Source organism: Opisthocomus hoazin, chromosome 9 (genome assembly GCF_030867145.1).
Source record: "Opisthocomus hoazin isolate bOpiHoa1 chromosome 9, bOpiHoa1.hap1, whole genome shotgun sequence".
NCBI classification, from domain to species: domain Eukaryota; kingdom Metazoa; phylum Chordata; class Aves; order Opisthocomiformes; family Opisthocomidae; genus Opisthocomus; species Opisthocomus hoazin.
Genome location: NC_134422.1, coordinates 12,159,595 through 12,177,140, shown reverse-complemented (window position 1 = coordinate 12,177,140; position 17,546 = coordinate 12,159,595). Strand labels below are relative to the sequence as shown.

Here is a 17,546-nt window from a genome sequence, read left to right as displayed (position 1 = left end):
GCAGAACTTGGGGTCTTAGACGTATATCTTAAATTAACCTTCATATCTATTTAGGGGGAACACATAAGGGTGGGTGTGCTGTTGAGTGGTTGCCTCCTCAGGAGCTGTTGGTGGTTTAAGAGGTGAAACCAGGAACATGGTCTGTGGATCGTTTCCAGGAGTATCAGTGTCATTTTAAATCAGGTCACTCTGGCTTTTCTTCTTAAATATCATGCACGTTATCAAAACTAATTCAGAAATATTTTCTTGAACCTTCATGTATTGCAAGGCGCCTCCATATTACTTGGCATTGAAATCCCAGATGCCTTACATCCTCCACAGGTGCTGAAAAGGTGTGGCAAGCAAAACAGTCTTCAGTTGAGGAATTTTACTCAATGTATTGCTAATCAAGACTTTGGATCTCAATTTGGGTACTGAGAGGAAAAAGAAGGACACACTCCCATAAACACCTATTCTTCCCCAGACTCAATTTCCCTGATTTTTGTTGTGGTTTATACCCAGTCTATCAAAATTCTTCTGGTGGGGTGACAGGCAGCGGGGGATGTCAGGGATAGTATTTGCATGAGTTTGTTTCTGCTGCTGTTACAGCTATTCCCAGATTAATTTCTTTCTGCTGCTGCTCCTTAGTGTCCCTGCGCTGGCACAGGCCGTCCACCATCCCTCGGGTGTGTCCCTGCCCCCTTCCCCACGGACGACCCCACAGAGTGTCTCCAGCCCTCAGCAGCTGCCATTTGCTTTCGCCAACACCTCGTGTCCAGGCGCTTCTCTGCCTGACGGCCATTTTGGCACAATGGTCAGGCTCTGGCGCATGGTGGATCTCTCCCCTCAGTGCCAGAGCTGGTGGGAAATAGCCGGGACCAGCTCGGGGTGGCTCATGGCCTCCTGACAGGCCGCCCCACTGCACAACCTGTCCCTCACGGTCGTTGCACAGGGGAATGGGCAAGCACCCTCACACCTAGCCCTGTTAGCTTTTACAGTCCTTTCAGCCCTGGGGAATCAGAAGCCACTGTGAGGGGTGAGTTGGATTTAAAGGTTTTTATCAACAAGGGGTAAAACCAGGGGCACTGCCAAGGGCACAGTGAGGCCCGGTGCCGGCTGTGCAGGACGTGTCCCCAGGCAGGGACACCGTCTAACCTCCCGATTTGCCAGGTTTGCCAGTGTCAAGGGGAAACATTGAACCAGTTGATTCATGGGATGAAGAAATAGCCGGGGCATGGGCTAGGGACTGCTGGACACCCCAAAATCCAGTGGAAAGCTGACGTCCTTTATTTTCCATCTGTGCCGAGATCCCAGCTCCGGCCGCGAGGCGTTGTGACATGTTGGGAGTTTTATCCTATGATTACACCATAGCTGTGTCTCTGGGCCTCAAGCACAGATGATTTTAGTAGGGGAAATGCCACACTTCTGATACAAAGCGGTAAATACCTGTGTGGCTGTTTTGTTTTTAATGGCATCTATTTGGAGTCACAGGAATGTCACACATTAAGCCGGGAATAGAATCAGGTCCTATAACAAACTCAACAAATTTGTACCGCATTTTCAACTGAATGAAATTGTGCCTCACAGATTCTGAAAACTGAGAGGAAGATCCCTCATCTGAGGACCCACTCTGATCTTTTAATAATTTACACTTTTTTCCATTCATGAGACTGTGGTCTATTTATCTCTTTTAGTGTTCAGTTTCCCATCTAGCCAATGAATTAGTTTGCACTTAGACAGCAAGCAGTTCTCTATAGATGACCTGTGCCCAGGAAAGGCCATTTCCATTTTAAGGAACAGAAAATCCTTTCCAGGAATGCCTGAGTGTTTGATGTCACTCCATGCGGCAGAAAGGTACAATATTTCAAAAAAGTGAGGCAAATGCGTGGATGCATAAAATACACCCAGACATCATTAGTCATATTTATATGTTCAGTATCTGTAATTTTTTCCCACCTTCAACAATAAAATTATTGCTTCTCTGTTCAGCATTAAAGGAATCACATGCCTTACTTTGTGCATGGCTGAGGCTTGATATCTGTCATGAAAAAAACACAGATCTCTTACTCTGGCATTTAGTAGGAACATTCAGTGTGAGTATGTTGGAAATGGTGCTCTGGTATTAATACAAAGCTATTTGTCACATCACACATCTAGCTAAATTTCTAGTGGGTTGACAGTTGGGCCCATTGTCTGGAATAATTTAATGTGCCGTAGCTTAAACTTACTGTACTCTATGAATCATATACACAGATATTTATAATGGAAAAACTATGTTCGTGCAGCATTGAGGTTACACAAATACAGCTGTGGGTCTGAATCTTCAGCTGGTGTAAATTGGCCTCATTGGAACAACACCAATTTACCCTGGCTGTGGACCATGCCGAACACATGTGAAAGGGAAAGACCTGGCAGAAGTGTTGGCTTGCCCATCACCCTCTGTAAACAACAGATAATACAAAAACAAACACAACGTTGTATTTAGGCCTTGGCTTAGTGAAGCATTTAGATGTACACTGAGTTCTATTTTAAACCTACAAGTACTATGATTTAATTAAGGCTGTATTTATAGAGTGGCGATAGGAATTACAGCAGATCGGGCTTTTTTTCTGTTGAAGCAGTTTTCATCAAATTTGTTGATTCATGAAAGAAAATTAAATGTGCTATCAAAGTTCTCTTTAAGTCCAAAATTCATTCTGGGGCCTCTACACTTCTGTCCAAGGACAGTCATTTTCCTAGTGACCCTTTTTGTAGCCAGCCCAGTGTCAGGTCCCTGTGGGCACTTCTGGGTGTTACTGGCCCTGACCAGCCTCACCTGGGGCCTCCCCAACCGTTGTCCGTGGGCCAGGAGCCTGGTTGCAGCTCGGCTGTGGGATATCAGACTCCAGCTTTGCCACAGCCCTGCCCTGCCCGGCTGTGGGCCCTGCTGAGCTGGGCACTGATCCCTCAGCTGATTTTGTGGCATGACGTGGGAGCTGTCTTGTCCCTGCGGGCCTGTGCTGTAATCCTGGGGCTGTATCTGAGCCTGCTTACCCTCATGGGACCTGATCCTCAACTGCTGATTGACTTCTTAGTGTAAGCTTGGACTTGTCACCACAACTTGCCTGATGATCTCTTGTTTAAATCTGGCTGCTGTCAGCACTCAGGGGCTGTGGGATGGGCTGTGACTAATGAGGCCCCTACCCTGCCTGATGGGTTTTTGTTCCTGGCTCCTCAGAGTCCCCTAGGGAGCTGCTAGCCTGGACAGCCAGCATCAGCCCTCTGTTCTGCTGAATTTAGCTCAGAAGCTTGAGCAGACACATTTTTCTGTATTCCCAGTAAATATCCTGGTTCTTCAGGCTGTTGGCTCTTCTGATGTGCTCTTTTGAGGAGGTGTTGGCCTTTACCAGATGTATAGGTGACCTAGGCATGGCTGGTTCCAATTAAACTGTAGTTATGATTCTTGTCTGGAGGCACTAGAAGACTTTCTTGATTGATTGCCTTTTATAAAGGCAGCTCACATACAAATCTTTCCAGGATCAGGCATTCACATATCAGTACAGACTGCGTATGTACCACAAATCTGTTGTGTGGTATTTTTTTTAGTTCAAACACTGGCTAAATCCTACTGCAAGAGATTTAAGGAATATGCCTTGATTTATCTTTAACTGAATTGTTGTGAATACTTCAACCTCACAAAATGAGATAGGAATAGACCTTGTATTTGGAAACTTAGTAAACCTCAAGAGAATGACTCTGGCAGTGGCTGTTCTCCGTGTGTTGTTTTTTTGCTTATATTGTGGAAACATATGAAAATGAACTTATTTAGCTGTAGATGCTCTCAGAGTGCAGCTTTTCACTTGCTGTTGTAGATCAGTCAGTTTAACACTGGCTGGATAGTTTTGAAAATCCAGAATGCACGTGGACTTTTATATGAACCTCTCTTTAATAACCGATATGTGCTTATCTCCAGCATTTTTCAACCAGTGGATCATGGATATGAAGGTCCATAGCAGTTGGTAAAGGTATTTGATAAAACAGACTTGTTGTCCATAGCCTTTAATTTGCAATAGCACTTCCCTTGAAAAATTTTTGGGGTCCACAAATTGGAAAGATTGAAAAGTGCTGATCTAGTAGTGATTTCATCTGGCATATAATTAGTCAATCACAGACAAGACACTCCTTTAGAATAACTTTTTTTTCTCTTTGCTAGCACCATATGGAGGCATAGTTGGAGAATTCATCTGTGCCTGGTGCATTACATGTGAGACTGACTGAAGCTTATGACAAAACTCTGCCTCATTTTTTTTCTAAGTGCTCTTGAATTTGGTCAGCTTATTTGCAACATAACCGGAGTGGTGCTTGTCAGAGCAAATCCAGTAAACACCGCTGGTCTTTGTCAATTTTTACACAGGAGACTACCAAGAGAAAAGATAGTGAGGTAATACAGAAGGTACTGATGTTGATTCAGTAGTTGTTGCTCTTCCATTTTTGTATCTTCTTGTCTAAAGTTGATGCCAGAAGCACTGCACAGGTGACCCTAGATGATGTCAGCAGGGGTATTTCCAGCAAAAAATAAACATTCCACAAAGTCCTATTAGGGCCTTAGCTTGGACAGAAAGATAACTGTGAACTAGAATAAGTGCAGAGAGAGACTCTGTATCTTATGAAGAGCTGGGCTCTAGTAAAACTAACAGCAGGAGAGACAATGAGCACACTGGAAAATGTTAAACACCTGGGAGGAGAACTTTTTTAACCTAAAGTGTTGACCTAAGACCAAATGTGTATAAACTGGCCATGGGTCTGATTTGGGTCGGAGAGTATATGAAGAGTTCAATAACAGGAGCAAAAAGTTTCTGCAACTGCTGCTTTTAGGAGGAGCTGAGCTGTAGCACTTAACTAGTTTTCAGGTGGAGCTGCATCCCTTCAGGAAAGGAAATTTTATACTGTGGTTAGCTGCCAAAAGCAGTGATTGGACTTGACCTGGATGTCCCTTTGGGACTGTGTTCTTGATACATATCCTATATTGTTCTTCAAGATGGTGTGGTTATAATGGTTATCATTTTGCCCTTACTTACCCATATGAGTTTGATATTTACAGCTCTCAACTTACAGAGAAGATGATCTGCTACAAGAAGTTTCATAATTAATTCCAGTCCTAGTATAGTGTTAGACGGATTTGGGATTTATTATTTTTAGCATGTATAAACAATTTCATTAATAAATACATTCAGTTCACTGGCTGCCAAACCCATGAAGGCTGTAATCCTTGCATCAATACCACTTGGCATAGAGTGTGCTGCCAGCCATGTAGTGGGAACATCATCCTGTGGTGCTCTGTTTCAGAGCACTGTTTCAGAATCCAGTGCTAGTGCTCCTTGGCAAGCTCTGACAAAATCCAGAGAGCAGAGGTGGTTATTTGAAATGATGTTATAAATCTCATTTTATCTGAGGTAGGGCTGGACTGCACACAGTCTGCATACATGCTGTTGTGTATCCGTGTGTTTCTTCTCCATTCTCAAACAGCTGTTCTCTCCCTGTGCTCAGTAGCCTGCCAGATGTTACAAATCCAGGGAAAGTAAGGAGTCACATTCTCCCTCCGTAGGACTTATTCATGACCATCTTGAGACTTGCTCTTTCATCTAATGCTTAACCTGGATTTTTTAGTAACTCATCAACTATGATGACAAAACATGAGGTTAAGAACTCGTCGTTGCCAGCACAACTGATGTTGGAGATACGATCTGATACCCTAACTCTCAAGTGAAGTGGCCTCAAGACCACATATGTAAAATTTACTTGTGTGTGTATGATCATTAATGACAGTTAGAGTAGATGCTTTAGCAAAGCACTGGGCGGAGACCCTTTGGATCATTCTTAGTTCTTCCGACTCTCTCATAAGAGACTAATTTTCTTAATGAAGTGTAGCACTGAACGTACTTAAGCATATGCATTCACTTTCCTTTGTGTATTCTTAGCAACATGGACTACAAGAGATAATCACATTGGAAGTTTATCTTCTGTTGTAAGTATGCTTAACCCCTCCCCCCAGCTACTGAGCCACTGGAGAACTCTTAACTACTCAGTCAGTCTCCAGATTATCTGCAGCACAGTGGAGACGCCCCAGTCTGAAAGACATTGAGGACAGTTGGTTTGTGTGTTTTAAGTGATATAATGACCAATCTTCATTATTCTGAACTCCAGTTTCATGTGAATTCATGAGTGCAGGAATGATTAGCAAACTTAAGAGAAGAATTAACTCACTGGCACTCAGCACGACTCCAGCTAAGAAGTAAGACAGAGGAATAATTAAAAATCCATTAATTTTATGATAATCATTAGGCTAGGTTTGTTAGGGCAGTTTTTTTCGTGGGTGGGATGACAGCCATTGATACATTTCTGTCTAGCAATGTTATTATGACACAGAATATCTCAGTTAGCCGAGGCACTGTATTTGGTTTAAGTTTATCTCACAGGGCACGTTCTCCAGACTCTGCTATTTACTGTATAAAAAATTCATTCCTTTGACAGGGAAACTAACTTACCAAAGGATGTTGAACATTTTTCCAGGAGCCCAAGTTAGCCCCTTGAAACTGGGGCAGTCGTTGCAGGGTTGAGTAAAATAGCAATAGTTGGGACATTGCCATGCTCACATCCTTAATGGTGTGCTTTAATTAAGCAACCTAGGCAGCACACTCACTTCAGGAATACAAGAAGCATCAATGTTTCTCATGTGGAAAACAAGTTTAACTTGAAAGCTTTCAGGAAATATTGCTAGTAATATGGGCCAGGCCAGACAATGTTGACCGACTTTCATATTGAAACCTCTTGGCCACACATCGCAAACTCTCACAGCATCACCACGAGTCACCCAACATCTGGTGTTTTCAGAGCCTCAACTTCCAGTTATATTATTATGAGAAAGTTGTTGAAGTCCATTTGTAGACTTTGTGGTCAAAGAGAAAATTTGAAAACACAATCCATTAAATCTCAAAAGCAAATAAGACCCCATTTTTCTGTATATTTTTATTTATTTAAACCCTATGATTGTCAAGCAAATGTTGTGATCTGTGGGACCGTGTGATACTTATCATTTCCATGCATCCTTGATTAGGAGAGTGAAAGTACAATGTTTTCCATGATGCCAGACCTGTGCAATAAAGAAAACTCAATACTATCTTCTGGGTACTTGGGAAAATGTCTACAGTGAAGTAAGCATTAAGCAGAAATGCTTGAGAAGTCTTGGAATGAACCAGCCCTGGAAACAACAGCAATGTAGACAAATCCAAGAGGTACTGTGCCCAGGCTGTGCTGTTTCAGAGGGTCAAGTTAGTACTTCCACACAGCACTGGACTGTGCCATGCACAGGCACCGATTCATCTGGAATATGTTTGGGTATCTCAGATGTAGTAATGCATTGCATAAGGTAGACATGTCTGCAGTCTTGCAAAGCCCTGGTTGCTGTGTATAGCAAGACTGATTGTAAATACTTCTTCTTATTCATTAAGAGCCAAAAGCAATGAGCGTTTTTACAGAGAAAACTGTATTATTAACCCTACTTTAGACTGTAGTCAATCTGCATCTTTTTTCTCTGCGTTCATTCCTAGGCATCTTGCTTTATTTTCTGCTTGCTCCAAACCACATGAAACTCAAAACTCTCCATTGTCTGGGCTTCTAAGTGAGACTTGAGAGAGCTGGAGAGACACGCAGTCCATATTGATGGGGGATAATTTGCTGCAGGCATAGGCCAGCTGAAACCGAAGTAATTTATTATGAAGAATGTAACAGAAAGATTTAAAGCCTAAATTGAAATTGAGTCTCTTCCAAAATCTGCTATTGTCCATGTGTTGTGGTTTAACCCCAGTCGGCAACTAAGCACCACGCAGCTGAACACTCATCTCTCCCAGAGGGATAAGGAGGAGAATTGGGGGAAAAAAGTAAAACTCATGGGTTGAAATAAAGACAGTTTAATAGGACAGCAAAAGAAGAAATAGTAATGATTATAGAATTTACAAAATTAGTGATGCACAGTGCAATTGCTCACCACCTACAGACCGATGCCCAGCCAGACTCTGAGCAGTGATTCTTCCCCCCAGTCAACTCCTCCAGTTTATATACTGACCATGACAGCATATGGTATGGAATATCCTTTTGGCCAGTTTGGGTTGCCTACCTGGCTATGCTCCCTCCCAGCTTCTTGTGCACCTCCTCAGTTTGGCAGAGAATGGGAAGCTAAAATGTCCTTGACTTAGTATAAGCATTACTTAGCAACAACTAAAAATGTCAGTGTGTTATCAACATTATTTTCATACTAAGTCCCAAACACAGCACTACACCAACTACTAGGAAGAAAATTAACTCTACGCCAGCTGAAACTAGGACAGTATCCACTCCTTATTCTGTACAATCTACCTCATGCCAGGTTCTATACTTTCCAATACATTCCAACTAATCACCACCAATTTTCCTGTCTTTTGATATACACACACAGATATCATTCCCTTAGTCTATGGGCCATCCCTCTAAAAATGTCCATTTAGATTTTTTAGTTCATGACTTTGGGCTCCATCTGTCATAACAGTCTTTCAGGGCAAGAAGAGGTGGTGCGTAGTCCTCTCAGTCAGCAGAGCATGACTGGGCTTCGGTGCAGTGCGACAGGCGGGTGGCATTGGGTGCAGCAGGAGGATGGTGTGGAGTGTTGGACTGTTGCGTGCTCAAGTGAGTTCTGGTTCCACCACCTCCGCACTTTGCTTGGTTTCATCAAAGTTCATTCTTCCTTAGTCTGGGTGATTTGTACTGTAATACCATTCATATAGCATATAATAACTACAGCAGTGATGACATACAGTGACAGGATTATATAGCAGTTAACATCATACAATTTAATTCATTGGCTATTCTCACCCAAAATTAAATCCCCTTGAGGTACACTTCGGACTTCCCCATCCTTCTGCGTCACCCACCAAGTGCACCCAGGTCCCTGAGTGAAAGTAATCCTGTGGATGGGTTTGCCTTTGCCTGAGGTAGGACTAACCCATACTGTCTGCCCTGACATATTCACGTGCACTATGGGGACTTTATCCTTTTCTGCAGCAGGTGGAAGCTGTAATTTAGCAGGGCCAGCTCAATTGATGGATCCCCTGATGTTAGCTAACCAGGTGGCTTTTGCTAAATGAGCATCCCAGTGTTTGAAGGTCCTAGCACCCACTGGCCTTAGTGTAGTCTTTAACAGTCCATTGTATAATTTGATCTTAGAAAATATACTGTTTTGGAATGTGGTACAGATCTCATCAATGAGGTCTGTTGCTCAAAATCTATGAAGGTCATCCTTTCAACTGCTATTGTGTATGTCAGTTGATTAAACAAGGCAAAAAGATTAATCATCTTTTAAATTTCTTTTTTTTTCCTTGATATTTTATTATTGTATTTTAAAAGGCAGAAGCATGGTTTAACTTAACCTAGATTCTCATCCAATAGTATGTGTGTAGATTAGATGGAGGAAATGCTCCCTATCCACAGAATAATAGATTACTGGTCTAAATTACTTGTCTTAAAATGATCCTGATTTGGCTTTGCTGAGCATAAAATATTAGATTTACTGTTTATTTTTAGTGGATTGCTTCCAGTTTTCTTCTGCCTGAATGTCTTTAGATTGTTTAAAACATTAAAAAATACTCACATCAGACGTGTATCTACTTACAAGAGATCTGTGTTGCTTTCTCAGCAGAGATGTAAAAGCTTGTTGTTGGGACATGAGCTTCGCTGTTATGGAATTTTTTTTTATTTATTGGCTTTATGACTTTTTTTTTCCTTTAAGCCCACAAATTTGGCAAATTATTTTGTGCTTATGTTCCTTATTATATCTTCATACAGGGAGAAAAAGGAATGCAATGAGAAAGCTTAAGGTGTCTCTTCAGGTTATAGTAGGTTATATCATTCTGTTTAATTGGCAATAAAGTTTGAAACCTCAACCTCAGCCTCGCCAAAATATTGTTATTTATACTTTCTGAAAAAATGGTGATAGGCCTGATTTTGATCAGCTCCATGGCTACAAATGAGAAAGGGATATTCAATATTATTTCTGCAAATCCCCTGCATAAAGCAGTGCACTCCCATTCTGAATTGAGTGCTTAGAACAAAATGCTCAGTTTATTGCAGGAATCTCAGGTGATGCATACAGGGCCTTTTCTCTACTCTTGGGATCTGCACGGGGAACAGATAACCAACCCTCAGCGACTACGGCAACATACAGTGCCTGAGCAGTGGGCTCAGAGCTGTCACAGGTCAAAAAATTGTTATTCAGTGCTAAAGAACAAAAACAGGTCTTGACTGGAGGACACATAAATGTTATAACAAAGATCAGGACTGATCCTTTGACTGCAAGGTGGTTGCTTAGAAGCTGCATCACTTGCCTTTTCACTCTAAATCACTTTCTTTGACACCAGGGACTGTATTCACGTGACCTCCACTGCCTCTACAATTAGTTTTCCTCTCCTTGTAAGGAATTAATAAGTTGGGTTTTTTTATCATGGAAGAGCCCTTATTAATGGACAGTTCCCCAGCTTGTTGGGATGCAGGTAAGGGAGCATGGTTTGAAGGGATTCTGTAGTAAAAATGTTCACAGAAAAGAAGAAATGTGAGATTGTAGTGCCTGCAGAGCTCTAGACAGTAGTGAAGAATGAAAGGTGCTCACTTTGAATGCATTTAATCTCTAACACAACACAGAACAAGCCAAAATATAAACAAACTATCTCCTAGCTGACTAGTGATGGTTTATAACGAATGAATGCTGCGGACTGAAGTGTCACGTTAATGTGCTACCAAATAAAGAATGAGTTTCATTAGCTTTATTCAATATATTTCTCTCTGTGTCTGAAGTACTGAACTATCCATTTTGCTTGGAAATACATTTGGAAGTGGGAGAAGTTGAAATGTATACTCTTTTTATGTATTAATAAAATACTTTTTTTTTCTTTTTCTCCCTTCATCCCAAAAATAATAAGTGGAAGATAAACTGGGTCCTGGCTTTGGAATTGGAAAGATCTAGGATATATAACTGTAGGAAGTCAACTGTTAATTTGGATGTAATATTTGGAAACTTTATGTATAGACAAAAAAAGGGGGCGAGAAAATCCCGTGAATAATATTTATGGAATTTTTGGTCCATTTCTGGATTAAGGGTACTTTATGAACTGCTAGATCTTCAGTCAGTGAAGCAATCCCTGATTTTAGGTGCCTCTGCTGCCATCTTTCTATAAATAAAATTCCCATTACTTATAGGAAAAGACTATGGGATCAGCTTACTGAGGAACATGCTTTATGAATTATGTTTCCTGACCTATCATTCAGTTAATGATGAAATATGGTGATAACTTAAATGATCTCATTGCTCGACAAAAACTTATTTTGATGAGGAACATAGACGAGTCTTTTTTATCTGTGTTGCATATACATCTGTCTCAGAATTCTGGATTTTTATATTTTGCACTGTCACTTATTTTTTTCATCCCTGTCTAACACTTTTTTTATTTTCCTCTCTCCTGTGTGAATACTTCTAGATGTTTGACTGGATCAGCCACAACAAAGAACTATTCCTGCAGAGTCACACGGAGATCGGCGTGAGCTACCAACATGCCCTAGACCTGCAGACGCAGCACAATCACTTTGCCATGAATTCCATGGTGAGTTGAGAGCACGCTGTGAAGTGCGGGTCTGTGCGCGTGAGGGAGGAAAGGGCCAGCACAGGAGGTCGCGTCCTGTTCGGGGAGCACTGTGGACCTGTGAGAGGTGAAGTAAGGAAGGTCAGGCTGGGCTGTGGCAGCAGCCCTCTTTACCCAGGCACTGATGTATGATTATTTCCTTAAGAGCAGCACTGTCCTGTAGAGTTTGTTTACATTTTGGGGAGGAAATACAATATATTTTTAAGTTTTTTGACATTTCTTTGACTGGGTATTAACAAGAGCTGCAGGTGGCACCTTAATAGATTATGCTTGTTCCCCCACACCCTGCTAAGGTACTTTTCAAAACCTTGAAAAAGAGAGACTAATCAAGCTGTCAGTTGTGGCCACAGTAGGATTTTGGCTTTTTCAGTAGTTAATAGGTCAGTCTTTTTGAACACAATTCAATTTGCCATGGGGGGGGGGGGGTATAAAAAAAAAAAAATTAAAAAAGCATCATTATACATTTACAAGTGCTTTGCTCACTTTCGTATTCTTTCCAGACATATAGTATTTGTCCTGGAAACTGCTCTGCTCTCAGCACAGAAATGAGGACAGAATGTACTGCTGTTTTGATTGTTGCACTGGGTTAGAAAAATGCGTGCACAGCCCCTGCCGCAACTGTCAAATGCAGACATGAGTCCCCTCTGAATGCTCTGTCAACTACACAACATCTTGCCCTGAGTAAACCAGCTCCTGCAGGTGTACCTCTTCATGCTGTGCACGGTCAGACTACAGTTGCACTGGGGCTGAGACCTCAAAGGTGGTGGTTGACGTTTAGGTGGGTGGTGTGAGTCACTGGAGATCCACACTCTACTATGATGCCAAAAGGCAAGGTTCTTGAGAGCACCTGTCTGCAACGTTAAGAGGTCCTGTCTACCTGAGGTCGTTAAAGACCACACACCACTTTGAAAACATTACAGGTGTCAACCGCGGTATTCTGGCCAAACTCCAGATCAGGTAATTAACTTCTCTGACCTAAATTCCACTCATCATTTCCATCTACCTAGCTACCCCTCACTAAAGCACTGTGCCTCACTAGGGCATTGCATGGCAGTGGAAGATGAGAAATGTTTATAATGTCTATTAATGTATTTATTGTGATTATAATTGAAAGGAGCGCTGAAAAACAGGCTCTAGGCACCTGATTTTTAAGCTTGCCATCACAATGTTATCTAGCAACATACAGGGTAGCACAGCCTCCATATAATACTGCTGCTCACAGAATCCTAACAAATGAATGTTGTCCTGGCGGTTAGTGCATTAAAAGCCATTTGGCTTATGAAAGTTCAAAGCTGGTCACAATTCTTCAGAAAACACCATTAGAAAAGCCAAGCTGGAGGACCTCCCTTTATCCTTTCTGTGGTACTATCTGTTATTATTTGCTTAAAATAACTAGGAGCTAAACTTGGGAAGAGACAATTGTTGTTAATAGAAAACTAAAGAGTGACAGGGAGGGTGCCACCTAATGGAAGAAAAAATATTTTCCTCCATTCTTCCATCTGTCCCCAAGTGAACTATTGTGAATGAGGAATGCAAGGAAGTGAGACATTTGCAAAGATCTTGGGGGAGCTTCTGGAGACAGGGTCCTCTCAGCGACTGCGCTGTGACTCACAGCTGTGCCATCTCACCATCTCTGTGCTGCCAAACTCCTGTCTAACAGAGCTGCCCAGGAGAGAGACCTTCTTGGCTGAGGGTAAATGCAACAGAAGATGCACTTCCCATTTCGTGCTGTCCCCAGTACAACCCACAAAGACGTATAGTCATATGGAAGCCCATACAGTTGGCATGAATCGATCTACAGAGCAGATTATCTTCTCCATCTCTTTAGCATAGATGATCTGTGTGGAAGGCACCTTGGTGGCACTCTGTGTCAGCACTTGCAGCTTTCAACCTATAAGTATAGTGAGAGACCGCACTCGGTTCTGCTCTAATTAATTGAACTGAAATATGTGACTCTGTGGAGGAACCCCACAATATAACAAATATACCAAACAACATATACTTTCTCAGATGACCCTCCTTATAGGAATATAACTCAGAGAGCTGTACACCTGTATGTCATTTTCCATTTACTACTTTTCTTTTAGTTTTAGTTGAATTTTAGACCTAGAATGCCCTCTGACAATGGAGTGATGTCTTCCTTTTGGTTTTGGATAAACATCAATTTATACAGCAAAGAGGCACAGTTCATTCAACTTAGATTTCTATTTCAAAAAATTCTTGTGATATGGTCTGTCAGTAGGAACATTTTGAAACAACAGTTTTCAGTTGTCGAATGGAGGTTACCTACAGAGTAGTGGTATCGTTATTGACAGTATGGCAAAGTCAGGATAAAAAAGACTGTAGAAATATTTTAGGATGCAGATGCAACTCAGGACTGCACTTTTTTTTTCTTTTTTTTTTAATCTAAATGTGGTCTCCATGGTATTTATCAAAAATATCAGTTTTACTCAGTGCTTGAAATTCCTCATGAGCAAATAGGTTTCTCAAGACTTTCCATATTGCCAAAATGCCTGTATTTGGGTAATGTGTCTGCACAATGGCCTTTTTAGAGGGCATTTCAATGCCAGGGTTGCACAGGCTGGCAAATGAGGTGCGTTTTGCAGTCTGGTGAGGTTGGCTTGTGGAATTAAACAGGACTGCTGTCTTGCAGAGGCTAGATAGCAAACAGGGGATGTATCAGGCTGAAAGGACATTTGGAAAATAGTGGGAAAAGGGTAAGAACCTTAAGCTGAAGGCTACTTTAACTAACCTGGAGCTGTTGTTCTTATGTCAGTAGAGTGCTACTGTCAGTAAGGATGCTCTTTTTTTTAGATGGAGCAGTTTCATTGCTAGAAAAACATGGAGTGACTCCCGGTGTCCCCAGAATTCAGTATTGTGACTATGAGGGTGTTAGCATGCAGGGGATATCAGCTTGCTGCATAAGGGTGTTGGGCTGCATACTAGTGACTCCGTTTGTAGTAAAGCATGCAGGAAGAGCAAGAGGAGATGATTGAAACTGAAATGACCCTTTCCTGGCCACAGCCCAGCTCCTGTGGTAGATGGTAGTTTTGTCTCTTGGCACACACAAGAACTGTATGCAAGCCTGTGTGAAGACACGCTATAGTAAGGATTAAGCCGCTGCATTTGTTCAAGGCAAAAGCCAGTGGTGGTCAGCAACGGACTCAGGACAAATCGTCTTATTTGAATGAAGAAAAACCAGGGGAAGCTGGGAGATGACTCTGAACGTAGCGGTAGGACATTACATACCCCAAGCCTACACAGCAATCTGAGTCATACTTTGGTTGTTGAAGTGGGGCTAGAAACATGGATCAGGTCTGTTTCATGTGTAACAACACTTTAGTGAAGGAGAGTCTTGCTGATAACTGAGAAACTAGAGGGACAGAACCACCACAGCTAACTGTAGCTTCTTGAGGCAAGATGTACAAGGCCTGTGTGTTTTGCAAGGTTTTCTGATGCACAGTCTGATTATGTGGGTTTTGGGTTTTTTTATCCAATATAGTTTTCTCTAAGATAATGATAGTCAGTGATGTCAGAAATATGTGATCACGCGTTTGCTACTGCACCACTGCCTTCATTTGACTGTCTTATTTTTATGGCAACATCTTAGTTCAGTTGTTCATGCTACCATTTGATTTCTGTTGCAGACTGTTGGAAAACGGCTAGTGAGCATTATTTGATAATAATTATACTGCAGGAAGAGTAGGAGGTTTCGGCCACTGTTTAAGGTGCTATACACTTTCAAAGGAAGAAATGGTCTTTGCCTTGCAGTCTGATGCCAAAGGCTCTGCTCCTACAGTGTTTAGATACATAAGTTACTTTTGCACATCAAGAATTTTCTTGCATTGTTACACACTGATAAATATTTGTGAAGTTGAGAGTTAGGATTAAGTAACATAATGCAAAGGTGTTAGGGAGAAAATTATAGCTCTGGTGAATTTACTATTAGGTGTGTATTCATTTGTGTTTATAATCCAGTATTCCTTAGTCTCTTCATGTAATACCCTTGGCCACAAAAAGAAAATCACAGGAATCGTTTTCTGTTTCTTTACCAGAGAACAGGGAGTTTATTACTCAAAGATCTGTTTGCAATCCCCAGTAGAGTTTTGTGACCCACCCAAGTTTAAAAATGTAAGATTCTGGTGAGTTTTAATAAATTGAAACATTCATATCATTTATATCAGATTCATATCTGGTGAGTCTTCAAGCTCACTCATGCTAATTACAAAATTCAAATATTTAGCTGTCATGTTTTGGGTTCAGGACATGGAGATTGGTTCAAGAAGGACTTTTCAAACCCAGTTAAATAGTGATGCATTTTTTTTATATACATCTTTTGGTTTCTGAGTCTTGAGGGTGAACTAGATCACACTATAAATTTTTTCTCCATGAATTTGCTTTATAATTGTGATTTTGCTAGAAATCTGCTTTGTAATTTAGCTAGATCTTCTATTTATGCAATCCAAGAGCAGGTGCTGGATTGAGAATAGTGATTATGAATCTAAGTAACAAAATAATGAAAAGTTGAAGCATTCTTATCGATTGTGGGGCTTGAAGATGTTTATGGCTTTGGGGGTTTTGTTTTGTCAGTACATTAAAATGAGTATTGAGACAGGACATGGAGAAGGCCAGTGTAGCTAAGGATGGCTCTATGTTTTGCAGGGAAAACCCCTAGAAACTTCAGTGGGTGCTGGGTCAGATATTAGATCTCTAAGGTGTTTTGTTTTGACTTTTTTTTTTAATTTTATTTTTGTCTTTACGCTAAGCCTAGTGTCCTGTAAGCCTGGCATAACTAATAATAGTTAACATATTCTCTTCAGTTCCTCTAGAAAATACAGTCTCCAAATGTTTATTGGGTCATGCCTTTTGTTGTGTACTTTTCCTGTGGATCTCTGTAGGTATGCTGTGACCAAATCTCCTTCTTGGAAAAACGATTTGTTACTCTGTTTTTTACAATAATTCTGCCTTTTAAATGAACAATGTGGGATGTGGAGAAGTTGTGTATTGAGATAATAAACTATAGTGTGGTATTTTTCTTTCAAATGAAGACATAGATACTTTTTTCCTGTGATTCAAGGTACTGCTTGTTTCACTTCAGTTTCAAAATAAATTATGTTAGTCTTTATCATAACTGTATAATGTTTATACTGAAGCAATAATACTTATCGCGAAGATGAACATTTAATTCCAACATTTTGTGAGTAACCTCAATAATCTAGTAAATTCACTAGAGAAAAAACCTGTGTTTCAATATGACACAAAGCATGTCGGTTGTAGTTCTGCACTTGGATACATGATATATGTGCCATTTGTTCCAGCTAAAGTTATTTATATTTCCTTTGCCAGGACATTTTATGCCTGGATCCATTAACCTCCTTAAAGAGTGAGTTATCGTTTTCCGTGGGACATGCATAAAAATGGCAGTGCTCAGTGCTGGCGTTGCTGCCTATCCTGCGGTCAGGGGGCCAGCTGTCTGACACTAGATGGAGATGCGTGTTGTCCAAGAAAGCTGTGACGTATTTCAAACACGTTACAATTATCATGCAAAGGCTAATGATGTCTGTTGAAAATTCCCAACATTTGTCTTAAATGAACGGTCTTTTTCTTATGTAGGCTGAGCTTAAATGCCATCCAATATTATTCTGCAACAGGCTACATATAATTGGCCTTGTTATAGAAACTTAAAGGTCTTAAAGATATCTCATGGGTTTATTTTTTTCATGGAAACATTCAGCTCTGGATTTATGTGTCAGGTTCATTTCACAGATAGTTTCTAAATGCACAGTAACACAGTACAAGCTGCTTATTTTTTTATTATATTTTAAAGAAGAACTCTCCAACAATCAAATTTCACCTTCAATTAATCTG

The 17,546-nt window shown here is 41.0% G+C and overlaps 1 protein-coding gene across 10 annotated transcripts in view; it reads left to right on the top strand.

The window, feature by feature from the left end:
• The window catches only part of KALRN (kalirin RhoGEF kinase), a 532,117-nt gene that overhangs the window by 226,900 nt on the left and 287,671 nt on the right, over window positions 1–17,546 (top strand). For all 10 annotated transcript variants that reach the window (XM_075430793.1, XM_075430796.1, XM_075430795.1 and 7 more), the window contains exon 6: window positions 11,517–11,639. In XM_075430793.1, coding sequence (XP_075286908.1) covers window positions 11,517–11,639 — 123 coding nt within the window. The remainder of the gene's footprint in view (window positions 1–11,516; window positions 11,640–17,546) is intronic.